The sequence below is a fragment of the Typopeltis vanoorti genome, chromosome 25, assembly GCF_054136105.1.
Source record: "Typopeltis vanoorti isolate ZY-2024b chromosome 25, IOZ_Tvanoo_1.0, whole genome shotgun sequence".
NCBI classification, from domain to species: domain Eukaryota; kingdom Metazoa; phylum Arthropoda; class Arachnida; order Uropygi; family Thelyphonidae; genus Typopeltis; species Typopeltis vanoorti.
Window position 1 is genome coordinate 73,402,522 of NC_143573.1, and position 26,493 is coordinate 73,429,014.

The 26,493-nt window shown below is 34.1% G+C and overlaps 1 protein-coding gene across 1 annotated transcript in view; it reads left to right on the forward strand.

Annotated features, from left to right (window-relative positions):
- The window catches only part of Hip14 (palmitoyltransferase Hip14), a 242,982-nt gene that overhangs the window by 87,972 nt on the left and 128,517 nt on the right, over positions 1–26,493 (forward strand). Inside the window, exon 5 of the mRNA XM_090414298.1 lies at positions 23,653–23,815. Coding sequence (XP_090270424.1) covers positions 23,653–23,815 — 163 coding nt within the window. The remainder of the gene's footprint in view (positions 1–23,652; positions 23,816–26,493) is intronic.

A 26,493-nucleotide genomic window follows, 5' to 3' on the forward strand; every position in this document is an offset into this window, starting at 1 on the left:
TGCGCTGTGAATCGTGTACTCGTAGCAGTGGGATGCGCCTGCACTGTGAATGACCTTGAAGGTTCTAAAAGCAGTTGAGATAAGCATTGTTCGCTCTCACTCGTAGTTAGTCTGTAGGCAGTTATGCATGTTAAGCAGTGCATTAATCTCAAATTCCTTGTGAAATTGAAGAAATCGCCAACCGAGTGTTGCAGGATGTGTACGGTGATAATATAATGTCATGTGCACGAATGTTTGAATGGCACAAACGCTTTGCTGAAGGTCAAGAAAACTTTGAAGATGACGAATAACTGGGTTGCCCTGTCACAGCAGCACCGAACAAACATTGCGAAAATTAATGAAATTGCCCACAACGATCGCTGATTAAGCATTCGGATGATAGCAGACATGATGCACATTGATAAGGAGACTGTACGACAAATTTTGCACGAGCAATTGAACATGAACAAAGTCTGCTCCAAAATGGTTCTCAAAAACTTGTGTCAGGAGCAGAAAGACGTCCAGATACAAATTTGCATTGACATCATGGAACTGCTGACAGCAGAGCTGGACTTGCAAGAGAAGATCATCACGTGATGAGACGTGGATTTTCCAGTATGATCCAGAAACAGAGACAATCGATGCACTGGAAAACTCCCATGTCATGGAGAATGAAAAAAGCAAGAATGAGCAAGTCAAAACTGAAGGCAATGCTGATCTTCTTTTTTTTATATCAATGGCGTGTTAATGGTTGAGTGGGTACCAGAGGGTCAGACTTTGCTTATTACCTTGAGGTTCTGGCCAAGCTGAGAGAACGAGTGAGGAGGAAGAGACCCAATCTGTTTAAGAACAACGCTTGGATTCTCCATCAGGACAACGCTCCAGCCCACAGTGCACTGTCTGTAAAGCAGTATCTGGCTGATAAGAAGATCCCCGTGTTGGACCATCCACCTTACTCGCTGGACTTAGCTCCATGCAACTTTTATCTTTTTCCAAAGTTGAAATCTGCATTGAAGGGCACCCATTTTCAGTCAGTGGATGAGGTAAAGGAGAAAACGGCAGCTCTACTGAAGCAGATATCACCTGATGACTTGCAGCACTGCTTCCAACAATGGAAAATTCGTATGCAACGGTGTGTAGATAGAGGAAGGGGGATATGTTGAAGGGGATAACAATTAAGTTGTACAATTGTAATAATAAACCACATTTTTGCAACTAGTTTCTTTTTTTAATAGCCACACCTCGTACATGTAGTGCATTCCTAATGTAGTGAATTCCTAAACACATGTAGTGCAAGTCTCCAGGATTCTCTAACTAAACTGAATAACAGCTGTAACAAATTTGTCATGAAAATGATGAAAACTATGAAAATAAGTAGGAATATAGAAAACTTCAGCTGCATTCTGAATGGATAACCTATAGAACAAGTAAAATATTTCAGCTATTTAGGCACAGTTTGGAGTGAAGACGGCAAGTTAAATTTGGAAATAGACAACACAATAAGAAGCTGGTGTGGGGTAGAGCCAGTTGAATAAATTTATATGGAATAAGAGAGAAATTAGCCAGAACGCTAAACTAGCAGTATACAAGACAGTGTTCAAACCAGTTTTAATTTATGGATTAGACAGTTGGGTTAGAAATAAAGCACTTCATCAAACATTAGAGACCACAGATATGAGAGTTCTTAGAAAAAATTAGGGGCCTGAACAGATGACATCAGTATCAGAATCATATTAAAAATGAAGACATAAAGAAGGAACTTGACATTTTTTGCATTCGAGGATGTGTGAGCAAGGCTAATCTGAGGTGGTATGGTCACTTAAATAGAATGGGAGAGGAAAGATTCTGACCTAGAACATGTTCTAGGTTAGAAGCACCTTAGAAGAATGAAATGTTAGATACGACAATATTGGAGTGCTGACAATTAAGAGACTAATTTGGAGGAAAATTGTTGATGGCGGATAAATAATAATGTAAAGTTAATCATGTAGTGCTGTCATAATAGCCTCACCTTGAGGGTACATATCAGGAAATTAATGATGATGAGGACAGCTTATGAACAATTAATAGTGATCACTTATCAAAATATGGACATTGGCATGCAGCCGGATTGGTTGAGGTTCTGACAATTTTGTTCTGACACTTGTTTTAAGGAAAAGATGATCAAATTTGAACTTGCTGGAATGAAGTTTTGTCTGGTTCCAAAGAACTCTGTGCCTAGTGTTCATAGTATGTGAAGCAAGGCCAGACTTGTCAGATTCCAAAAATAAAATATAGTCTTGATGTCTTCAGTTGTAATTAAGGCAGAATGACTAGTCTGTTGAAAATAGAAAAGATGACATGAGCAGGGTACTTGATAGCTGGTAAGGAAAGAGGTGGTAATGTATCCTTTGTAGATGGTAGGAAGGAAGACAGTTTCTGAGCTGGTTTGAAGGCAGGAAGTAGATTAAATTAAAAAAAAAAATCCTTTGCTATTTATTCTGGGATTCCTCGAAGGTAGGATATTGAAATTCTTTCGCATCAGATTGTAGTCTGGTAGAAGGATGATAATTATCAATAATTTTGTGAATGGTAGTTTTGTTGTATCCATTACATATCAGATTGCTTTTAAATTTATTCAGTTCATCTAACAAAAGGGAATAAGGGAGCAGATCATATGAGCTCTGTGTACAAAACTCTCATAATATCCATCTTCTGTGATGAATGATGGTGGGAGGATGAGTGAATGTATCTGCCAGTAAATATTGGCTTCCAGTAAACTGAAAATTCAATATGACCTGTGGGTCATGTTAAATTATTAAGTATCCAAAAAAGGATGGTTATTGGATTCACGTTGAATAATAATCTTGATAGAGGACAAGGAGTTTATTTTCTCTAGGAACTGAAATAATTCTAACTCACAGTGGGTCCAGACTGCAAATAACAAAACATAACCATGTACAAGGCTGAGGAAGTATAGTCTCAAATAGTTGTTTTTCTAGATGCTCCATAAAATAATCAGATAAGGCTTGTGAAATAGGGCTTACCATTGCTGTTCCTTCTATTTGTTTGAACAACTTATTATGCCATATATAATAGCTGGCATTGATGGTAAATTGAATGGCTTCTGGGAAATCAGATTTTAGAAATTGAAGAATCTCTTGTAGTGGTATGTTGGTGAGTAGAGAGAGACTACATTGAAAGAAACCATAATCTTTTATTGGACAGATGTAGAACAAAAGTCAGAGAGATTTCAAAGATGACAAAAGAGATGTTTTGTAAGGTAGTAAGTGGGAGAGCCAATACAGTCCACTATTGGGCATAGTAAGTTGACATCGTTATGTATTTTAAGAAGACCATAGAGATGAGGCACATGGGCATGATGAATTCATAATCTCTTAACAGTAGTGGATATTCTATGATTGTACATTATTAATTTATTGATTTGATGTTTTGTTGGATTCCTGCTTACAGCACTGCTTACAACCTGTAAGCAGTGTTGTAAGCTGTAATAAGATATTAATTTTATGATTATACCCAGTGGTATTCATGACAACCGTGGTATTAGGTTTGTCAGCCTTCGTTATGACAGTGTTAGTGTTCTTGCATGAGGAGCAAAGAGCTTGGACTACTGAGAAGGGTATATTTAAAGGTATATCTGAAGTATATGATAGTGTAATATCATGTACTTTAGCTGTGACCTAGATGAGCTAATATGCACATGATTTATGACTCGTTATTGTGTTTCATGTTTTGAATGTAGTTAATAGTCTGTCTCCCTGACGATGTCCACATAACATTGATGAAATATACTGGAGTTATTGAATAAAATTATATATAATTTGTTACATGTGTAAGCCATGAATGTTATTTAAATATGTCTAGTGCACGTTTCACTAAAACTTATTTATAATTGTTATTTTATTTTATTGTTGTTAATAATGGCAGATAAAATTCAAAGTGTGCTGTTGCCTCCAATGAAAAGATATGTAAACCTGTTATATTAGATGGTAAGTTTAAAATAATTAAATTTAGTGATGATGGTGTAGCAAACACCGTGATAGGCTGTAGGCCAAACTTACTGTAATAGCAGTAGTCACAAACAGAGATAAAGTTCTTAGATAAGTGAAAAGTGCTGTACTAATTAATAGTATAGTTATCTGTAAACATGACAATCTTATTGCTGAAATAGGAAGAGGAAAAAAAGCAACTTTTAATAATACGGGGGGGGGTGCTGAAAAGTTCTGATAAACACGTAGAACAAAAATGATATTAAAGCAATTGATATAACCACAAGAAAGAACATATCTTAGAACTCTTTAACCTCCATACTTCATTAAATTGTAATGATTTGTTCTTTTTCTTTTAGGATATATAAGAAGAGTTGCTTTAATATCATTTTTGTTCTAGGTGTTTATCAGAACTTTTCAGCCCCCCCCTCCTCATATAGTGTGATGACCAAATTGGTTGGCGAGTTCCCTTAAGCCAAACTATTTGGATTAACTTTTTTGTTTGTATATCTGACATAAATAAATACTTTATTTATTCCTATTCATTTATGCACATATGACTGCTTAAAAATGTTGCACACTTTTACAAGTGGGGAAAAAAAGCCTGTAATACACTATATGATAGTGGTCTGAAACTTAATATGTTGCATAATCAGGGTATACCTGTATTTTATACATGTTTACAATGTTTCTAAGTTATAAGAATGTATACTGAACTCTATAGTTCTTGTTTTTAATCAGTTCATAGAAATATGAAAAAAGGGGGAAAAAAATTGAAATCACCTAAAAATATTAATGTTTTTTGTTGTTGGTAATTACTGTATTTAAAGCATTTTTAATAGCATCACATGCATTCAAATTCTGCACGAAGAAGACATTGCACATAATGCATGTCATCATCATCATACTTTTCATGTTATGGCCTCAGAAGTCCTCGTCGAATCTTTTTAGAGAATGGCCTGGTTTTCTTTTTCTTAAATCTTTCTTGGTAATCTTTCTGTTTTCATTCTTTCAGTGTGTTCCATCCATTTATGTTTATATTTCTTTATCTTTTCTATTACTGATTCCTTTTTTAGCTCTTGGGTCTAGTTACAGGGCCCCCCACTCTTGGGGAACCCTGTAACCTCTAGAGAGCATGTCGCCTAGGTGGTGGATATTGAAGCCTACCAGATATGGTGGGGGAAGTCCAAATATATTGAATAAGGACTCATGGATTGGCCATAAAAGGCAATTATCTTGATTGTAAGGGAAGTGGCACTCCATGATCCCCTAGCTGAATCTGTCTTCTTCTACTACTACTTTGAGGAAGATCCACTTACTTAAACCGTTCCCATAAGGCCTCATCAGCCAACTCTTCTTATTTTATGACACTTATGCTATTAGAGTACTCGAGGGCTATAGGGTCTTTCCATTTCTGGTCTATATTTGTCCCCTATAAATTCTCCTCTTTTCTCTTCAATACACCCTATTCCTCCTATGGGTTTAAATTTGGAAAAAGATAAGTTCAGAAGCCTTAAGGTAGTAGCCCTACCACTGGACTATCCATCGCCAGACTAGTTACCTGACATGGAGAGTACTAATTACTTTTAAGCCAACAGAGAAATGTATTTGAAATGAATCTATGGAAAACAATGCATGTCAACTAGGCAAATGGAAAATAAAATTGTTCAGACAATTTAATTGGTTGGCCATCCTAAAAAAAGATGCTGGGGTACAAATCATTCCAAACTTCGAACATTGAGATGGAAGTTCAATTTAGCAAAAGCCAAATATGTCATGCAGGCATTCTTAGTGCTAATTTGAGTACAGGTTGGCCAGACCCTCATTAAGTTTCCTAAAATAAATGCTGCCATCACCTCTTTACAGGAAGAGATTTTTGAAATCCTGAATTCAGAACTGTGGTCTATTCTGTACACCATCTCTGAAAATGCTGCTGCTAAAGAATTTCAAAAGGTTAAGAACTGGGCATCTGAAAACATTTACAGCTCTTCAGCAATAAAGCAGTTACCGACTACAGCTACAACATAGTGGTGAATCTGTTATCGCCACTCTCAGAAGACCTGGTCAATATGCTTAGTCGAAGGCATAATTTTGCCATTACTCCCATAAAGGTACCAGTTTTGGAAATAATGACTAGCACGGAATGTGATATTTATGATCTTGTGGCTAATAACATTTTGGATGTGGATAGTATTCTGATGAATCCAAATCTCCCAAGAATAACATTCCACCTAAAGAAATATCAGTACAGTAAACCCTCGATTTAACGGACTAATAGGGGCTAAGGAGTGTCCATTAAATCGCGAATTTTTTTAAAATAAAAATATCTGTAATGTTATACTGCAATTTTATCAATATTAGCACTGTAATAACAAAAAAAATTGTTTTACACATACTTTTAGATAAGTTCATTTGAAATTAATATTCGATGTTGAGGTGCTTGGTTTAGGTAATCCTGCTTTGAAAAAAATTTCAAATTTTTTTTTGAACTTTTGAATTCTGCTGTTTGTTTATAATTAACTCCCTAAAATTACAAAAATGTGTGTAATAAAACTGCCACAGAAAGTCATGCCACGTGACAAAAGAACCAATTACAGTGTGATTGGTGTTATCACGTCCTAATCATTTGCCGAACATGTTTTATGATTGGTGACCCATTTATGTCAGCTAAATTACTACAGTGTTTTTCCAACATATGATCGCCTATTCACCAAAATTTGTTAAAAATAACAGAAAATTAATAACAAAATATAACATGTTAATTTAATTATAAGCAAATCTTGGTTAAAAGCATTTTAAAATTAACAGGGTGTTAATTTTCACATGACATACGGACCGGAAATTTTGTCCATTAAATCGAGGGTTTACTTTACTTAAAAAAAAAAAGTTATATAGAAACAAACAAATTATTGTAATGAAGTAGTTAGGTGAAAGGCAATTGTTTATTATGGAACCAAACAGATTAAAACCAAAAAATGAATTATCTCCTTAAAGACTACTCTGCTTATCAGATTATGCGAGTAGATTGGGATCCTACAAAATCTCAAAAGGAAAAAAGTGTATATATTATTTAAAAAAAAAAAATTACATCTTGGTCCAAAAGATTACAAAAGAAAAAAAACATAAACCTTATCATGTCAAACCACCCTGTATATGTAATCCCTAAAATTCACAAAACCATTGTTAGACAGTATGGACAACCCTCACCTACAAACTGGCAAACAAATTATTTATTCAGATTGTTTTCTTCTCTTCATAGGCTGCTTTCCCTCATTTATAAAAAAAATCTGTATGTGAAAACATTAATAAAAAATCTAACCATTACAGATTCTGACATCATGGTCAGTTTTGATATTATTTCACTATTAACTAATGTACATTTGACAGTAACCCTTGATCTCATTAGCCACATTTTCTCCATGATATAATAGAATTATTCAGATTCACCATGTATTAAGGTTATTTCTTATGGAAAAAAAAAAATACAAACAGCATGACAGGACTGCATGTGCTACTCTCCAACTAACTTCTGTATATGGAATTTTGAAAACCAAGCACTCAACAAATGCTACACATAAACCAATAGTTTGGCTATGCTATGTTGATGATGTTTTCACTATTTCGTCAAATAGTCTAGACACATTGCATGCAATTTTAGCACATCTGGCTGCTAAGCCAACAAATTAAAATAAACTTCACCATAGAAAAAGAAAGTAACAGTTGTTTCCCCTATGTGGATACACTAGTGACATTACTTCCTAATGGCTCATTATCCTTTTCTATTTACAGAAAATCTACTCATACAGGAAGGTATTTTCCTAAGCATTCACACCAGCCTTCTCTACAATATGACATCATCCAAACACTTACTCAATAAGCATGTTCAAATGACACAGTTTTTGAACTTAAACCTTCTCAACAATTTTTAGCCAATAGCTATGGCTCATATAAAAGAGATAAAATAGATGAAATATGGCCATCCAGCCCATAAAGGGTACCATGTAAGGACATGGTTATTGTGGAATGGACAATGTTAGTCCATTCTGCACATTCACCACATCTCACATGCAGACCCTTGCATACTTCCTAACAACATGTCTGGCCTGCTTCTAGAAATGCCCCCCCCCTCCTCCCAAGAATTCTACCAGAACCATCCAGAAACTGCAAAACCTTACTTGTGATCTGTATTGTAAGATCCCCTTACTGACTTGTACATATCTCCTCTCTTCTGTTTATTCCTCAGATATATCAAAATCTTGTGAAGTGGCAGAATAACTTCTTTATTCCTGCAGGTTAGATTGCTCTTTAACAGTGCTGTTATTCAATGCAGTGACCACCTTAGCAGTATGAGCTTTGAACTTTAACTAGAATCATCCAAATTAATCCTTGAACCATCGAAATAATCTGCAACTTTCTAGCTTCATTGACTACTTTCAGCAAATTTCCATTAATATAATACTCTGTATGCAGTATCATCTGTCGAAAGTGTAGAACTGTACATTTAGCAACATTGATCTGACATTGTCATTTTCCTATATAACTAGTCTTGTTCATCTCAAACTGCAGAGATTCTGTATCGGCTGTGTTCCTGGTCTCTCTACTTAACTTAACATTATCAGCAAATAAATGAATATCACACCCAGGAATTTCTTCAGTATCATCAATATAAGAAGTACAGAACCCTGTGGTATACTACTGTAATCCTGATCCTCATAAATTCAGCCCCACCATACATCATACATAAGTTGGTGAGCTAAGGAATTTTTCTTTTTTAATTTTATTGATATAAATATTTTGTATTTTTTAAATTTATTTTTTACATAATCAAGAAATCCTTCTTCTAGAGACCAAACACAGAACTTTTTTCAGGCTGCTTTAGGTCTCCATTAAGTGGGAAGGTGATCACATATCTGGCAATGAAATTAATCTCTTATCATTTAGCATGTGCTCAGACAGATTTACAAATGTACTCATTTATTTATCATTTATCAGACAGATTTACAAATCTACTCATGAACTACTGATTTACAAATCTACTCATTTATTTTTATATTTAATTTGCCAGTTGTCTGTTTTCTGTTTTCCTGCTATATGTTTCATGTTTTGTGCTGACTTTCATAACAAATTTGTTACAGCAATTATTTAATTTGGTTAGTGAGTCTTTGATGGTATATAGAAGATTTATTTAAGAGAGGTAATCTGTCTAGAATAAAGAATTAAAAGCAATTACTCCATTTTGATTAATATTAGGTACATCCTGATTTAACTTGAGATATACGGTGTATATCTAAAGTTAAATCAGGTAAAGTAATCATCCGTGTAAAGTTTCATTTGCATCATATTCTCATGAATGGTACTTTTTGTGACTTGACAGCATGTCCATTTCCACCCCCCCCCTCTACCAACCAGATTGTTTTTGTACCATTTGCTCTGTGGTTCCTAACCACAGAAACTGTTTGTTAGAGCTGGTAATTTGCTATAGTGAATTTCTTTTAACATAACATAACATAGTTTAATATCTATTGTGTATTAGTTGAAATTCTTCAGTAGTTTGTTATAGTAGTGTTTACTATAGAGAAAGTCAACTGTTAGATGAACAAGGTACTCCTAATTTTATCAGAATGCATCTATGTAGTTGCATAGCTTGAATAAAGTAGTTATTACTTGAGTATGTCCTCTTTGAAAAATTGATAGTTTTATTTTTAAGCTGCATTTTAGTTCATGATACTGTTATGATATTGTACTTACCTGACTGTCAGCTCAGTCCATCTGGGATCGTTATATCATTACCAAAAATCTATATGCACAGTGAGCATCATAGTGCGGCAGTTCAAAGAACACGAAACACTGAACTCAGTGTATTAAAAATCACTTACTTGTGAACAAGAAATAAGACATAGAAAATAAAATAATATTAATCTTCACTAGAGATGAGCAATCTGTAACTTATAGTCAACTATACATGATTACCATGAAGTATTTGTGCTGTTCAGTGTAGTTTCCATAGTCTTCAGAAGCTAGGCTTATGGTATTATGGTGCCTTCAGTCACAAGGATCATAATTCCTAAGTATTATTGATATAACAGACAATCTTAGTTGTAGAAACTGTCTTCACCTCTTGAAACTAGCCAGAAAGATCCATGAACATGTGACTAAAGTGATAAATGTAAATGTCTTTTTAATAGATTTTTCAAGTACTGTATGTCTTTTTTTTTTTTTTGCCCTCCTTCAGGACAGGATACAAAGACACCTACAAGAAGAATGAACATTGTAAACTTGCTTTATCTTGCATGAGAACTTTGTTTAGCACACTGGAAGAAGAGGAGAAGTCTTTACATATTGCATTAGAATAACTTTTTTAAATTTTATCTATGCAGAGGTTTATTATTTCTCTTTCAGTCTCTCTTTTTTGAGACTTTTAGTTCCTTTTATTATTTTTATTTGTTTATTATATTTTTGCAAACCTCTTACATTATTAAATAGCTTATTTTACTTAGACATAAATTGAGAAAAGCTAAAATGGAGTATGAAAAGAAATTGGCAATGCAAGCTAAGGACAATCCAAAAGAATTTTATCGTTATGTCACAAGCAAAAGAAAGAATGAATGTGGAAGAATAACTTTATTGAATGCTGATGGTACACGAGTGTCGGAAGCTAAGGAGATTGTTCAGTTAATGAGTGCTCACTTTGCTAAGATATATCAACCAGGTGTATGGTGCTACTGCTATGTTGGATGAAGAGTTAGAGATTCATGAAAATGAGGTTGAAGAGCTCTTGCATAACCTGGATAACAATTTGTCAATAGGGACAGATGGAATATCTGCCCGTTTGTTAAAGGAATGTTCAGCTGAATTGGCTAGGCCTTTCACACATTTGTATAACTTGAGTCTCATCTCAGGAACGATACCACAGGAATGGAAGGAATGTATGATAGTTCCATTGCACAAGGGTGGTGCAAAAACTGATGTGTCTAACTACCAACCTATTAGTATCTCTCGTGTGGTAGTGAAGATTTTAGAGAGGTTGGTAAGAACTCGCATACAGAAATGGGTAGACAAACATGCTATACTCTGCAGGAAACAGCATGGGTTTACTAAAGGAAGGTCATGTTTTAGCAATTTGCTCATATTTTATAACAGTGTTACGGCCGAGTTGGATAAAGGGAATGAATACACTATGATAATGTTGGATTTTTTAAGGCATTTGATAGGATACCACACGATAGGCTATTGTGTAAACTGGAGAATATGGAATCAGGGGATGGTTGACAGACAGATATCAAAAAGTGGTATACAGTCGGTGTGAATCTGTCAGATTTAAGGTAACCAGTGGTGCACCTCAGGGTTCGGTCCTTGGGCCATTATTGTTCAATATATGCATTAATGACATCAAACAGGGTCTATCATCAGATTTGCAATTGTTTGCTGATAAGGCGAAGATAGGCAGGGCAATCAGGGATGCTACTGATATTCAGCAATTACAAAATGATTTGAATAGACTGGAAATCTGGGCAAATGAAAATTGTTGACAGTTTAATGTTAGTAAGTGTAAAGTTATACACTTTGGCGTGATTAGAGTTCCAGCGGTATATTATATTAGTGGGGTTATGCTACATGAAACTGAAGAGGCAAGGGATCTTGGTGTATTAGTGGATAAGAATTTAAAGTTCAAAGGTCACATAGCAAAAGTTGTAAATACAGCTCAGAGGATAATTGCTATGTTGAAGCAAACCTTGATATGTAAGGATAAGGAAGTAGTTTTGCCTCTTTATAAGGCTTTGATAAGACCACATTTAGGCACAGTAATCCAAGTGTGGTCTTTGATAAGACCACACTTGGATTACTGTGCCCAGATTTGGTCTCCCGGGTTCCAAGGGGATAAAGAAGCTGTGGAAAGGGTGCAAAGAAGAGTTACAAAGATTATATCCGGATTATGGGATTTAGATTATGAAGACATTGCAAGTATGTGGATTACAGACTCTGGTTAACAGGAGAAAGAGGGATGATATGATAGTGGTCTATAAACTTTTGAATGTGTGTTATAGCATTTCAACTGATGAAATTTTTCGTTATATGGAAGGTGGGAAGAGAACCCAGGGGCATCCATGGAAGTTAAATATATTTGCAGTCAAGAAACGGGTAAGAGCTAGGTTTTTCTCCCAGAGAGCAGTGAGTGAGTGGAATAATTTTTCCTTAGGGGTAGTGTAAATGAATTTAAGGGAAGGTATGATTGCTGGATTGGGTAATTTACAGCCTCCCTCGATGAGTCCTTGACTCCCTGGAGGTCTCAGATAATAATAATAATAAATCAACTGGTCAATTTCAAAAAACAGTGTACTTGCTATATCACTTGGATCAGTTAGTTTCTTGGTCTGAGACATGTTGAACTGTCTGGCATGATGTCTAGACTTCATGACATACAAATGGTGATGTGGTTTTAGAATTTGGACTGAGACCATAATCTGAGTTTGCTGAGTGAAAGTAAACTAAGTTATGAGTTTGTAACATACATAAGGGTAGTGTAGTGTCAAGTAAGCAGAAATGTTAGATGAAAATATATAGGACAAACTGAGCTCAACTGCACACGGCAACTTCATATATCAAAAATTGCATGGATCCATTAAAATTTATGCAAGCACCTACAGATTGAAATGGGAGTTTTCTCATTAATTAATAAATCCATCATCCAGTGTCCCCGTTCATATAAAGCATATCACTAATTAACCTTGTACTTCAGATGGTCTTCCATCTGAGAATTTCTAATTAGCCATTAGAAAATCATTAGTATGTTGCATTAATCATTTCTCTCTCTCTCTTACACACACATGCACACACACAAAAAACGAAGTAATGGAGCTGAAAGCAAAGATTAATGTATCTTAATTCTTGCCATTTCCTTGGTGGCTTTCTAAAGTTCAAGTTTTGATTTCAAAGGTATACAAGCAATCATTGATTGGTCATTTTGATAAGGAGTTGTTTATGGATGATACACTTTTATTTGTTATTACACAATTCTTTCAAGTATATGCCACTAACCTTAAAGAATCATGTAATGACAATTCTTTGGGGTGTGGCACATGAGGTGGGACATAGGGGTTAAGGCAACTAGGCTGTTTTGGCATTTAAAGCCTATGCTCATGTAAGTTCTATCCAAGGAAGTAATGAGAATTAGTAAAATGGCAATTAATTGCTATATTTTTAGCAGTTCTAAGTCAGAGTTAAGGTATTGCTTTGCTTGCCAGATGCCCCAACTCCTTTAGCCCGGTGGTTAAGCACATGCATGCAAATGTATGATATTCCAATTGAGACCAGTACAAATTCAATCATAGTGTCACGAAGTCATTCATGCAGACAGGTTAGTCTCAACAGTACAGGAATTGATAAGAGTTGGATAAATATATGTTCTGTCTGAAAGAGTTTCTTCTGTGGGAGGCAAAAGTTGTTTTCAGATCTCCTTTATAAAACCTCTCGGGGAGAGAAGTGAAATACCTAAGGGATTCAAAATAAGTAGTAGATAGCAGAGCTACTTTCATTAACCCATGAATGTTAATGAGCAACAGATCATTTAAATTTTCCCAATCATTAGTAAGGGTATATAGGATTTTTATTAAGAATATATAGAACAATCTAAATGACAGATATGGGGAAACTTTACTGGCTCATTATTTGAACATTTATGCCAAGTCATGAGTTGAATTGAAATATTTAAATAATAATTGCAATCAGGCGTACATAATAATACTTAGGTAGAAAATATCACAAAAACCTGAAATGTGTAAAGATAGCTGAAATAGATGATATTAGGCCAGAAATGCTGAAATATGAAGGTATATATATTTTTCCTGTGGGTGCACTGAATAATTTAGAAGCATGGGCAGAAGGTCGAATTCTGGATGATTAGAGGAATAGGGCTCATAGTATCAATTGATAAAAAGGAAATAAAACTAAATGTGAAAATTACAGAATTATCTCTCTACTAAGTACTTCAGGTAAGATTTATGCACAGTTGCTTGAGAAGAACCTAAGGAAAATTGTGGAAAGGAAAATTAGAGAACAACAAGCTGGATTCAGGCCATATAGGGTTGTCAGGATCAGAGTTTCACTTTAAGACCAGGTGCAAGACAAGGATGCTCACTATCCTTGCTGTTATTTACCATGTAGATGATGAATAACAGCACATGATGAAGGATAATGGGTAAACCTTGATAGCAAAATTAGAGATATTTTAGCTCTTTATTTTGCAGATGATGCTATACTCCTAAACAAATCCTATACATGATTCCTTAACTAAACTGAATAACTGCTTAACAAATTTGGCATGAAAATCAACAATAAAAAGAAAATAAGCAGGAACATGAAAAACTTCTGCTTCGTTCTCAATTGAGAACCTATGGAACATGTAAAATATTTCACCTATTTAGTGACAATTTTTATTGAAGATGATAAATTCGACATGGAAATAGACAACACAACAATTAAAGCTGGTTTTGGGAGAGGGGAAATTAATAAATTTATTTGTTGATACATATATAGATAACTAATACATATATAGTTATTGCATTGCTTGGAATAAATGTAGTCAAAGCACTGCACTAACTATATACATGACAATGCTCAAACTGATTTTAACTTACGGATGTAATAGCTAGGTTAGAAATAAAACATTTGATCAAAGACAACAGATACGAGAATTCTGATAAAAAAATTAGGGGAGTTTACTGTTGGCATGAAAGGTAGAATCATTAAGAGTGAAGATATTAGGAAGAAATTTGATAGAAAGTAAGTCTGGAGGTCATATAGCAAAGATTGATAATATGACTTGGAAGATAATTGCAGTATTGAAATAAACATTGATATGTAATGATAAGGAAGTGATTTTGTGTCTCTTTACAAGGACCTTATAGAACTGATGCAGATATAGTGAAAATGCTGTCAAGGAGAGTTAAAGATTATGTTAAGACTGTGGATTGTAGATTATGAGAACAGATTGAGAATTTGTGGACTGCAGAAATTAGCAAACAGGAGAAACAGTACTGATATGACAGTGATTTGCAAACTTCTGAAAGGATCATACAGGATACTAGTAAGTGGAATTTTTCATTTTATGAATGGTCAGGAGAGGACGAGAAGGCATCCATGGAAGTTGAGAATAAATGTAGTCAAGAAAGAGATGAGAGCTAGATTTTTCTCTCTTAAAGCAGTGACTGGTTGGAATGGCTTGCTTTTGGAGGTGGTGAATGCATTAGAATGAATGAATTCAAGAAAAGGTATGACATCTTGTGGATGTCATATCTTGTGGATATGTGGCCCCTCTCAATGAGTCCCTGATTTCGTCTTTGTAACAGTAATACTAATATGTGACATTATTAGCATTCAGAAATGTTTGAAATTAGAGCTAATCTGAGGTGTTGTGTTTACTTAAACAGAATGGGAAAGGAACAGTTGGCAAAAGAGATATTTTTTACCAGGATATTAGGAAAAAAAGATCCTGAGAAGACCAAGATTTAGGCGGATTAATAAAGTTAGAAGTGCCTTAGAGGACTGTAATATAGGATCTTAGAGAATCTGATGATATACTCAAAAGATAACAAATTAAGATAACATACAAAGCTGGTATTGTTTGTCAACCCAGTCAACTGAATAAATTTTTATGGAATAAGAGAGAGATTAATCAGAACATTAAATTAGCTGTATAGAAGACAATGTTGAAATTGAAACCAATTTTAACTTACAAATCTGAAAATTAGATTATAAAACACTTGATCAAAAATTGGAGACCACATATATGAAAGTTCTGGGAAAGGCTAAGGAAGTCTTTGGCAGAATTATATTAAAAATGAAGATATTAGGAAGGAACTTGACATTGTTAGCATTCAGGAATGTGTGAGCAGAGCTAAGGTCAGTGGTGTGATCACTTAAACAGAATCAGGGAGAAAAGGTTAGCAAAACAGGTATTTGTTGCTGAGATGGCAGAAAAAAGATCCAGAAAGAGAGAGAGAGAGACTACAATCTAGGTAGATTGAAGTAAGAAGTGCCTTGGAAGACCAAAATATGATATCAGACACCATTTGAGTTCTGAATGATAACAAACTAATTTGGAGGAAAATGGAAGTGTTTTTTTTTTTTTTTTTTTCTTCTCTCTCTCTCTCTCTCAGAATCTGTTTTTAAAGAAAGGAAGGAACAAAATTTATTTAATACAATACCTAATACCAATACAATTTAACAATGACAAATGTGCATAACCCAAGAACATAAGCTGATCCAGTTTATAAAATGTATAACAAATACAGAAATCAATATACAATGCATACTTGTGCAGTGCACAAAAATATTTGTATGAAAAATATGTAGGGAATAAAAGATATGTATATGCTGAATCAAAACACTAATTAATTTTTGCAATGATTAATTTTTTATTTTATACTTGTATTCTAAATGAATTTTCAATATCATAAAAATGTAAGTACTCTCAAATGATCTTTTTGTATATGTTCATGTTTGTCTCGTTTCATATTAAGAGAGGTAAGCCATTAAAGATTCTGGAGCTAAATACACACACACAGTAGATGCTGCTTATTGTGATCACTTTGGAACAGTCACTTTTTGATAACAATAACCGCTGATAACATTAAGCAAAGGATATAAAAAAATTGCATAATTTATTTCAATTTATTGTTATGAACATTATTTAATTTAATTTATTGTTATAAACTTTTTAATAAGCACCAACATAAAAGTTATTTAAAAAACTTATCTAGTGTTGTCTGTTGTATTTTTGAATATGAATAAATTAATAAATTGCTCATACTCATATAATGCCTTTCAAAGTTTGTCACTCTATGTTGCACACCGCGATGAAGTATTCGTAGAGCTTGCATCTGGGCATTGGTTGGAGGAGCTTCTAAAATTTGTTCTTCTATACTTATATTAGGTTCACTTTCTTCTATTAGTTTAAAGTTCTCAGCAGAAGCAGCTTGACATATTTCTGACACTGTCATTGTAGCTACCACTTCAACATTGTTATCAATATCCAACTAATTTTCAAATTCTTCTTTTGATGCACCATCTGGCGTTTTATCAAAAATTTCATTTGTAAGTTATTCAAATTCTTTGAAAGAAGGAGTTTCAGAGTTTTTCTTAAAAAATCCATCATTTTGGAAGCAGTTTTCAATAGTCTTCTCTGAGACTTCCTTCCATGACATTGCTACCAAATGCAATGCATCGAGAAGGGAAATCGTTTTTGCAATTGCACTTGCATAAGATTGCTCTTTTATATAATCAAGTTCAGCTATAATTCTCGCACGAATTTCCCTGCAATAATAAGCTTTAAAAGCTCATGATGCCTTGGTCACATGATTGAATTAACAATGCAGTGTTCGAAGGCAAGGAAATTACTTTGATGTTCTTTAACAATAAATTGTTTGTGTGTGCAGTTCAGTTGTCTACTAACAAGACAATTTTTTGCTTTAATTTAAGATCCCACTTAACTAACCAATTGTTTGAAAATATCATTAGTCATCCAAGCATTTGCACTAGAACAGTAGTCAACAGGCAAACTTTTGACGCCTTTAAAACACTAAGGATTTTTACTTTTTCCAATCACTAGGAACTCTCGTTTCTCACCTTTCATATTAGCACAACAAAGAACTGTCAGTCACTCTTTTGAGGATTTAAATCCTTTGGTACTTTCATTTTTAAACAAATAAGTATGCTCAGGTATTGCACAAAAGTAGAATCCTGTTTTGTCTGCATTGTAAATATTCTTGGGAGAATATTCAGCAATAATTTTTGGCCACTTGGTCTTAATCCATGCATCAGCAGATAAAAAATCAGCACTTTTTTCTTCACCATGAATATGCTTGTACACAATATTCTTTTGCTTTTTCCACTTAAACTATCCATCAGTTGCAGTGAAATTTGCTTTGCCCATTATTTTTGCAAGTTCTTCTTTTTGACACATCAAAGGTCCATTAATCGAAGCATTCTTTTTGTGAACATTACTAAACCAAATTTTTAATGCTGATTCAACTTGAGTATCCTTACCAGATTGGACTCTCTTCCAATCCATGTTCTCATTAGTAAGAACTGAAGTTTCAACGTTTGATCTGTGTTTTAAGATCTTACGTGGGATGTGCTGCACGTTTTGCACCATACTCGATGTCAAGATGCCACACTTAGCTGAACTGACAGACTTCCAATGTGGATAGTAGTTGGGTGTCAGATCAGTGGTCTTTGTCTGTGACATTGCTACCTGTTTCAGAGACCAAAATCCACTGTTGCTTATGTCTTTTGTAGATGGAAAGTTGATGGTGTTACCACAGCAGGAAAACACCCTGGTAGACTACTGACACTCACTGATTGAGATCTACAAGCTCTCTCGGAATGTTTAAGCATCCTGCACATCATCAGTGGCAGACCTTGCAGTCAACCTGGAAAATGCTGCAGGGACATCTGTCATCACTAGAACTGTCTGCAGAGAGAGAGTCCCATACCTTAAGTTACCATGGCAGAACTGTTGCAAACAATCCACATCACCCCCACTCAAACGACAAGCAACATTTGGGCTGGTATCTTTCACACTGTTTCTAGACTGTAGATGGTTGGAAAAGGGTTCTATGGAGCAATGAATCATTCTTCCAAATGTTTCATTCTGATTTTCATGTTTGGATCTGGAGATTACCAAGGGAACAGTTCCGGCAGGACTACATCATTCTAACTGTCAAGTTTTGTGGAAGCTTGGTGATGGTATGGGAGTGTTACAGTTGGGTGGGTTTGGTCCATTGGTGCTCAGACCCTAAACCATGACATTTGATGGCATCCTGGACAACTTGATGCTGTGGAAATACTTCAGCAGTGACCCTTGCATGTTTCAGCATGACAATGCTCCATGCCATACTGCACTGCACTGCACGTCAAAGACTGGGTTTCATAAAACAATGCTGAAATGTTGGACTGGCTGGCTCAGAGTCCGAAACTCAACCCTATCGAACATCTTTGGGATTAATTAGATGCCAAATTTGCTCCAGACCACGGCAGCAAGCATCAGCAATGGGAGTAGCTTTTAATGAGGAATGGAGGAATATTTCTGTAGTGACATATCAAAAATTGCTTGAAAGCATGCCACCAAAGGGTAGCTTCTGTCATTCAAAAGGTGGTACCATTCTGTACTAGAAATGTAATTAAAACACACAATTTTTTTTTTTTTTACTACAAGTAGATGTCTAAATACTTTTGTCAACATAATGTATATTTTTTTCCTCTCTGTGGTATAAGCAACAGAGTACTTGAAGGTATTTTCCAATACCTTCAAGTGTTGTTTATACCAGTGCTTCCCAAACTTATGGATGTAAAGGCCCTTTTGGAAAAATTAAAATATTTCACAGCCCCGATTGAAAAAAAAAATTGTAATACAGACATATATTGTTATAATATTTATTATAACACTAGCAACGAAACATTAATTTAAAGCGCGGAAAACTTGGCCGTTTTAAACGAGTGCAAGATTTTGCGTTTATAAGCTTTTTTGTGCTTCTTATCAATACCTTTGAAATGAAACTTATATATTTACTAATATTCATTAAGTGCCCAAAATACGCAGGAAGCAAACTTTGTGAACCAACACCAATGTATGATTTTTTCCATTAAAATATAAAAAAATAACAAAAAAGAAATAATAAGAATTAAATACATTTATTTTAAGATAAAAAATATCTACTTAGTCTTAATACATTTTAAATTTGTTTTCATTATTTCACGCCCCCCCCCTCAACAAAACTAATGGCTCCCAAGGGGGCTTGTGGCCCACGGTTTCAGAAGCACTGGTTTATACCATAAAACATTATTCTGAATAAATTGCAAATTGTCATCTCATCCTTGTTCCTTCAATATCCAGGTAGATATCCACTACGGGGTGCACTGCAAGAAGATGAGGATTAGGTGGACATTAGGGCAGAAGCCCATTTGTTTCTTCACATTCCTTAAGAGGCTATGTTGAGGTATCCCAGTCATTTAGCTTTAAACTTTAAGAGACTCCTGATCTTTCAGAAACATTTGTGGATATTTCCTCTTAAATAATTTCCATTATTAATATACAAATTAAATAGCAGTGACTCAGCTGCAGAGCTTTGCGATTCACCACTGTTCATAGGTGTCTCCTTGACTTGAATCATCATATATTACTTCGATGTCTATCCTTTAGTCACTCCTATTTATTCTCATTTGCTCCCATTTACTTAATAAAGTTCCATTGTGTCCTGTCAGAGGCTTTGCAAATTGTAGTAGGATCACTGTGTGTATATATATGTTTCCTTTACTCAACTCATCTGTCACTTTATTGTAGAAAGTGAGTCAATTACAAAGAGAGGATTTATCCTTCACAAATAATCCATGCTCTCCACTATATATTATGCTATTTCTTTCTATCCATTTATCAATCTCTGAATTCTACTTTTAACCAACTTTTCCAATACCTTCATATCAAAAGTCTTCATATTTCACTAATTAACTGCTGTGCCTCTAGATCAGGAGTTGGGAACCGGCAGCTCCGGAACCACATGCGGCTCTTGGCTGAACAAAGTGCGGCTCTTTTATATCGAATTAAAAGATACATAATTAATACAAACAACTAAATATTGTTTTTTGATATGCCTGTTTGTGGCACTAGATACTATGCATGTGACGTGTGTTACGCATGAATTTTATGACATGAACAACCGACAACTACATTACATTTGAAATACCGCTAAATGTTAACCCTGCCTAAGGTAACTAGCGCCATGGTGAAAATTTGAACTAATTGATCAGCTGTCCTGTAAACACCATGGTTTTTAGATACATATGGATTTTAACTGTCAAAATAAATATTCTGTCAGTTAACTTATTTATTGTGGTACTAAACTGGTGTTTAATTTAGTGTAAGGTAATATTATGCACAAATTAATTTTTATTATGATATTATGTTGAATTTGTGTTTTTACTTGCAGATTAATTTGTGATAATAATATGAGTTCAAGAAAAAGAAAAATAATCAAAGAAAACAGAGGAGTCAATAAAATGTGTATAGAAAAATTTGCATTTATAGAAGTAAATGGAAATCCGCAATGTTTAATTTGCCATCTACGACTTCAAAATAACAAATCAAGTAATGTCGAATGAACACTTCCGAGAAAAACATTTAGACTTCAGTAAAAAATATCCTGAGGGTGATAATAGAAAAAAGCTATTGAATTACAAAAGAAAACATTGCTTCAGCAAAGAAATTTGTCAACTTGGACACAATCTTTGTCGAATACTACTGAAGCAAGTTTTTTGTTATCCCTTGAAATAGCAAAAGCGGGAAAACCTTTTACCGATGTTGAATTTCTAAAAAATTGCATGTATAATGTCTCTGAAATTCTATTTAAGGACATGAAAAATAAGGACGAGATACGTAAAAAAATTTACCTCTTTCGGCTAGAACTGTCGAGGAACGGATTGTAACAATTTCTGCAGAGGTTTCAAATATTCAAATTATGGATATTAATTCTACCGATTTTATATGTATTGTGGTTGATGAATCAAATGATATTTCCGATATCAAATGATATTTCCGATATGGCACAATGCTGCATGATGGTTAAATATATCACATCTTCCAGTATTCGAGAAGAACTTCTTGATCTGCTAACACTTAAAGGACACACTATGGGTCAAGATATTTCAGAAAACCTTCTAACACGTTTACAGAATAAAAATATAAATATTAATAATATAGTATGCGTTGAGACCGATGGCATGCCTTCTATGATTGCAAAAAATAAGGGGTTTGTTAAATTATTCTCCACTCATATTCCACATGGAATTATTTCATTTCATTGCATTTTGCCTCAAGAAGCTTTAGTTGCAAATTCTTTGGGATTATTACCACAACTAAAAAGAGTGATGGATGTTGTTGTGTCAATGATCAAGTTCATCCGATTGCAGGCATTGAATCACAGACTTTTTGACACATTTTTAGAGGAACTAGGTAGTCGACATAAAGATTTAGTGACATTTACATCTGTACAATGACTATCAAGAGGAAAGGCATTAAAACGTTTTTTTTTTCAGTGCTTAAAAGAAGTAATAGTTTTCTTAATCACTAAAAATTATAATGTAAATCATGTGGAACTTCTCAGTAATCCCGAATGGATGCAAAATTTTGTTTTTTGCTTGATATGACAGAACATTTTAATAAGCTAAATTTGAAGTTGCAAGGGAAAGGAAACACAGCCTTACAATTACTAGAGGAAGTCCTTACCTTTGAACAGAAACTAAGAGTGTTTTTCGAAGATGTTACTGAAGAAAAATTTATATATTTTGAAAATCTAAAAAATCATAGATCGAATTTAAATCAAGAAAAAGTTTATTATAAAATATTCACTGAAATGAGTACTGTCATTTTAGATTCATTTACAAGCAGATTTCAGGATTTTAAAAAACATCAGGAGATGATGAAATTTATATTACATCCATTAAATTGCAATTTAAAATTAATAGATATTGAAGCTTTTCCTGGAATATCAATTGCAGAACTACAAATGGAGCTTCTGAAAATTCAGAATAAAAGCATCTTGGTACAAAAACTTCAGGAAATGGTAGCACAAATTGAAGAAAATGAAACTATGGAAGAAACGCACAGAAAAGTATATTAATGTTGGAATTCTTTCCAAACTAATTATTCAAATACAGGCAACTTGCTTTTGGGATTTTGAATCTTTTTGCTTCAACGTACGATTGCAAACAATTTTTCTCTTCAATGAATTACATTAAAAATAAATATAGGAACAAATTGACCGATGAAAGTTTGAAAGCCGAATTACTATTAAAGTGCACGACATACAACCATTTAAGTAAATTGGCTGAGAAGATGCAAAATCAAAAGTCTCCTTAGTGAATTTTAAATTAAAACAATCAAATATCTATTAAAATACATAATATTGTATTTTTGTTCAGACCAATTCTTTTTGCAATATAAATTCCGACTTTTTTGCAATATTGTACGTACTTAAACATGTCTTGTGATTAAAAACTTAATCAAACTTAATGGTGTTTTATTTATTGAACATATAAAAAATTTATATGCAAACATAAAAGTGGTATTTGATGTCTGGATGGATGTACTGAATTAAAAAGAAATTTACCTAAGTTTGAACTAACTGCAACTTTGAGTCACCAGGAAAAATTAAATTGAAGTTGGGGGCTCCCAAAATTTTGTTTTAATTAATTTTTTTCTTGGAATGGCTCTTTTGTTCAAAAAGGTTCTCGACCCGTACTCTAGATGATGAATAGTTGGCCATTAATGATTGCTTTCCACATTATTAACTGAGGTGAGAGCAATGGAATGGAACATTAGGTTGATGGTTGAGTTTTATCTCTGGAATGGGCTTGAATATATGCTTTCTTCTATGTTGTAGGGCAGATGCTTAACTGATATGAAAGATTATAAAGACAATAGGTGGATGTTAATTCTGGACTACAATTTGAGCACAGGTTGTGGTGGTGGGGAATACAATTGGGACCAGATGATTGGTTGAAACTAAAATGTTTATACCACTTTTTATCATAGTTTGACACATACCTGTTTATTATCTTCAGACCAATTATTTTCTTATTTTAAATTTTATTGAATTTCTTCTGCATTTTAAATTTTCTTTGTTTATCTCAGGAATGATCCCACCCGTCTCCTGTTGACATTAGGAGCTAGCCTTACTATGACAGATCGTTATCACAGAAATACTCCTCTCCATTGGGCTGTTTACGGTCGCAATGGCGTGGCAGTTTCTCTTCTGTTGAAAGTTGGAGCTAACACTTCCTTGAAAAATGCTCAGGTACAAATACATGTTTTATTATTATTATTATTTTAAATTCTTAATTTTTTTTTTTTTTTAATTCTGCGTAAGGAGTAAGTGGCATTAGCATATTATTCATAGCGCAAACAGTATAACATAATGGTACATTGAGATGCGATTTATACTCACAGTTTTTTGATTGGAGATTGCCCAACCAGACTGCTGGCTGAGCATATTTCTTTTTACACTGATTTAAGTAAATTGTGACATAGATAGATGCTAAAAACACAGTAAATCTAACTAAAATTATTGAAAGTAAGCAGTAAGTATTTTGTACTACAAAATAACAGTACCTTAAATATCAGCATAATTAAAAAAAAGCACTTCATAAAACAAAATTGAATACAAGTCTTTTAACTGGTAAAGGCAAGTTCAGTGAACAAAGAAGTGTAACATCATACAGTTGAATAATCACAAAATAAAACAGTCCCTATATTTTGAAAGCCTACACATACTGACAGATATCTACATGCCTCTTTCCATCATTATAGACCTCAAAAATTAGGCATTATTTCCACACTAGGAGCAAGAGCGTGCTGACTCATCACTAACAAGGGACTAGCCAAGGAATTTCAACATTTAAAAAACACATCACTTTCCTTCAACTGACATGAGACCAGAAAAATTTCTAATGAAGAAGAAAATGGAGGAGTTATCATGCTTCCATATATTAGCTCTATTTCCATAAAACAGGCAAAAATACTTAAAAAAGGAATGTAAATTGAAAGTAGTATTTATCCCTTTTATCAAGATGAAATCACTTTTCTGATCCATAAAACCTCGATATAGCCCACTTCAATATCCGAGTGTTTATCGTCCATGTTGCGATTGCAAGTCATCTTACTACAGACAGACAGACAGACAGAAAAATCAATTGAACAACATATTGAAGAAAATGCTTGAGATATTGATTACCATAGGAATGAACCCTCAGCTCTGTCATCATATGTGCTCTCTTCAGCTGACTCACAAGATGCTTTGCAAATGTTATGTGCAAGTATTATGGGATAAATCGAAACTATTACACTATTTCTATGACACAACAGAGAGAAAAATCTGTGAGTCTTTGGAAATGGCATTAGATCCTAAACATCTAAATATTAACCCAAGTATCAACTTGTCTGAATACATCCTAGCTTTCATTAGCCAAACATGTGCATGTGAATGTGTAAACATGCACAATGTTCTGAACAATGCAGCATACAATTAAAAATATTTTTAAAATAACATCATTCTCTTCTCTAACTACATAATAGTTGTCACCATTGTTAGTCCTTATTGTTTTGTCTACTAGTTTGTATGTTTACACCTGAAGAAATCCTGTGCAATTAGGATGAAACATTGTGTTGTTAATTAAAATAAATGTTATTTTCTTATTCTGGTGTTCTGCCTTATAAACTCTTAGTCACATACTAATGAACTAGCATAATCTACATACTTCTATAGTATGCCTACATACTATAGAAGTATGTAGGCATACTATAATTCTCTAACATGTCTGTATATAGCCTTGTCATGTAGGCATATGACAAGGCTATATACAGACATATTAGAGAATTAGATTATTACAGAAGATTGCCAAAGGTATCAGCAGGTTAGTGTTTCTATGTCAGTGTAAAATATCTGGTATTATTCCCATATTTATTGAATTTAAAGAAATGTTTCACACACCTAGAGCATCTAGAATCTATAGTAGAACAAAAATAGCACTACTTGATGAATGCTAAGCTTTTTTGAGTATATATTTTGAAGTATATACTTCAAAATAAATTTGACATTAATCTATGGCAAAATGTAGCTTCCATTCCCAACAGACAAAGCAAATAGAATTTATGAATATAATGAAACAGAACTGATTAGAAAAATTGATATGTTAATGTCAGACAAAATATGGAAGCTAAAACCTTATTAACATTTTGTTGAAAAAAAAAACAGTTATCAGTAAGACCAAGTGGACTTACTTGCTGTGGATTTACAACTTCACCAAGTTGTCTACAATGGAACGAGTTGTTCTCAGTAAGGACCTTAACTTTGCAATCTGTCCCCCAGAAAGTATTTTATAAAGAAATTTATGTACTTTCTGGGGTTAACAAAAACTGAATGACCTACTTATATCTTATCTCCAGAAGAGGCATCACTGGCCCAGTTCAGTCAGCACTTGCCATAAATGCAGTGAAACCTCCTATTGTATTGTATGTACATATATACATTGGTGAGTTGGGTGTGTGTGTATATACAGGGTGGTTCAAAATTCCAAGTACAAACATTGAGGGGAGGTAGTAAACATCAAAATCAACCATATTCACATAAGAAAGCATGACCGGAAACTCCACCCGAAAGTGCTAGGTGGCGCTGTTCGGCAGTGCTCCAGGTGAGCAATTGGGGCTTCCTCATTCAAGCTTTCAACGTCATAAGAAGAACATGCATTGTTTTACGAATGCTGAGATGGCAGACATGCACCTCATTTATCATATTATGTATCCAACTATTATTGAACTATTCAGTTACGCCTAATAAAGTTTTTTTACACTACTTACTGCCTTGTGTTATTTCTGTATCTTTCTGTCCTTGTTAGTACCTTCTGGTGGCGTTTCCGGTCATGCTTTCTTATGTGAATATGGTTGATTTTGATGTTCTCCACCTCCACTCAAAGTTTG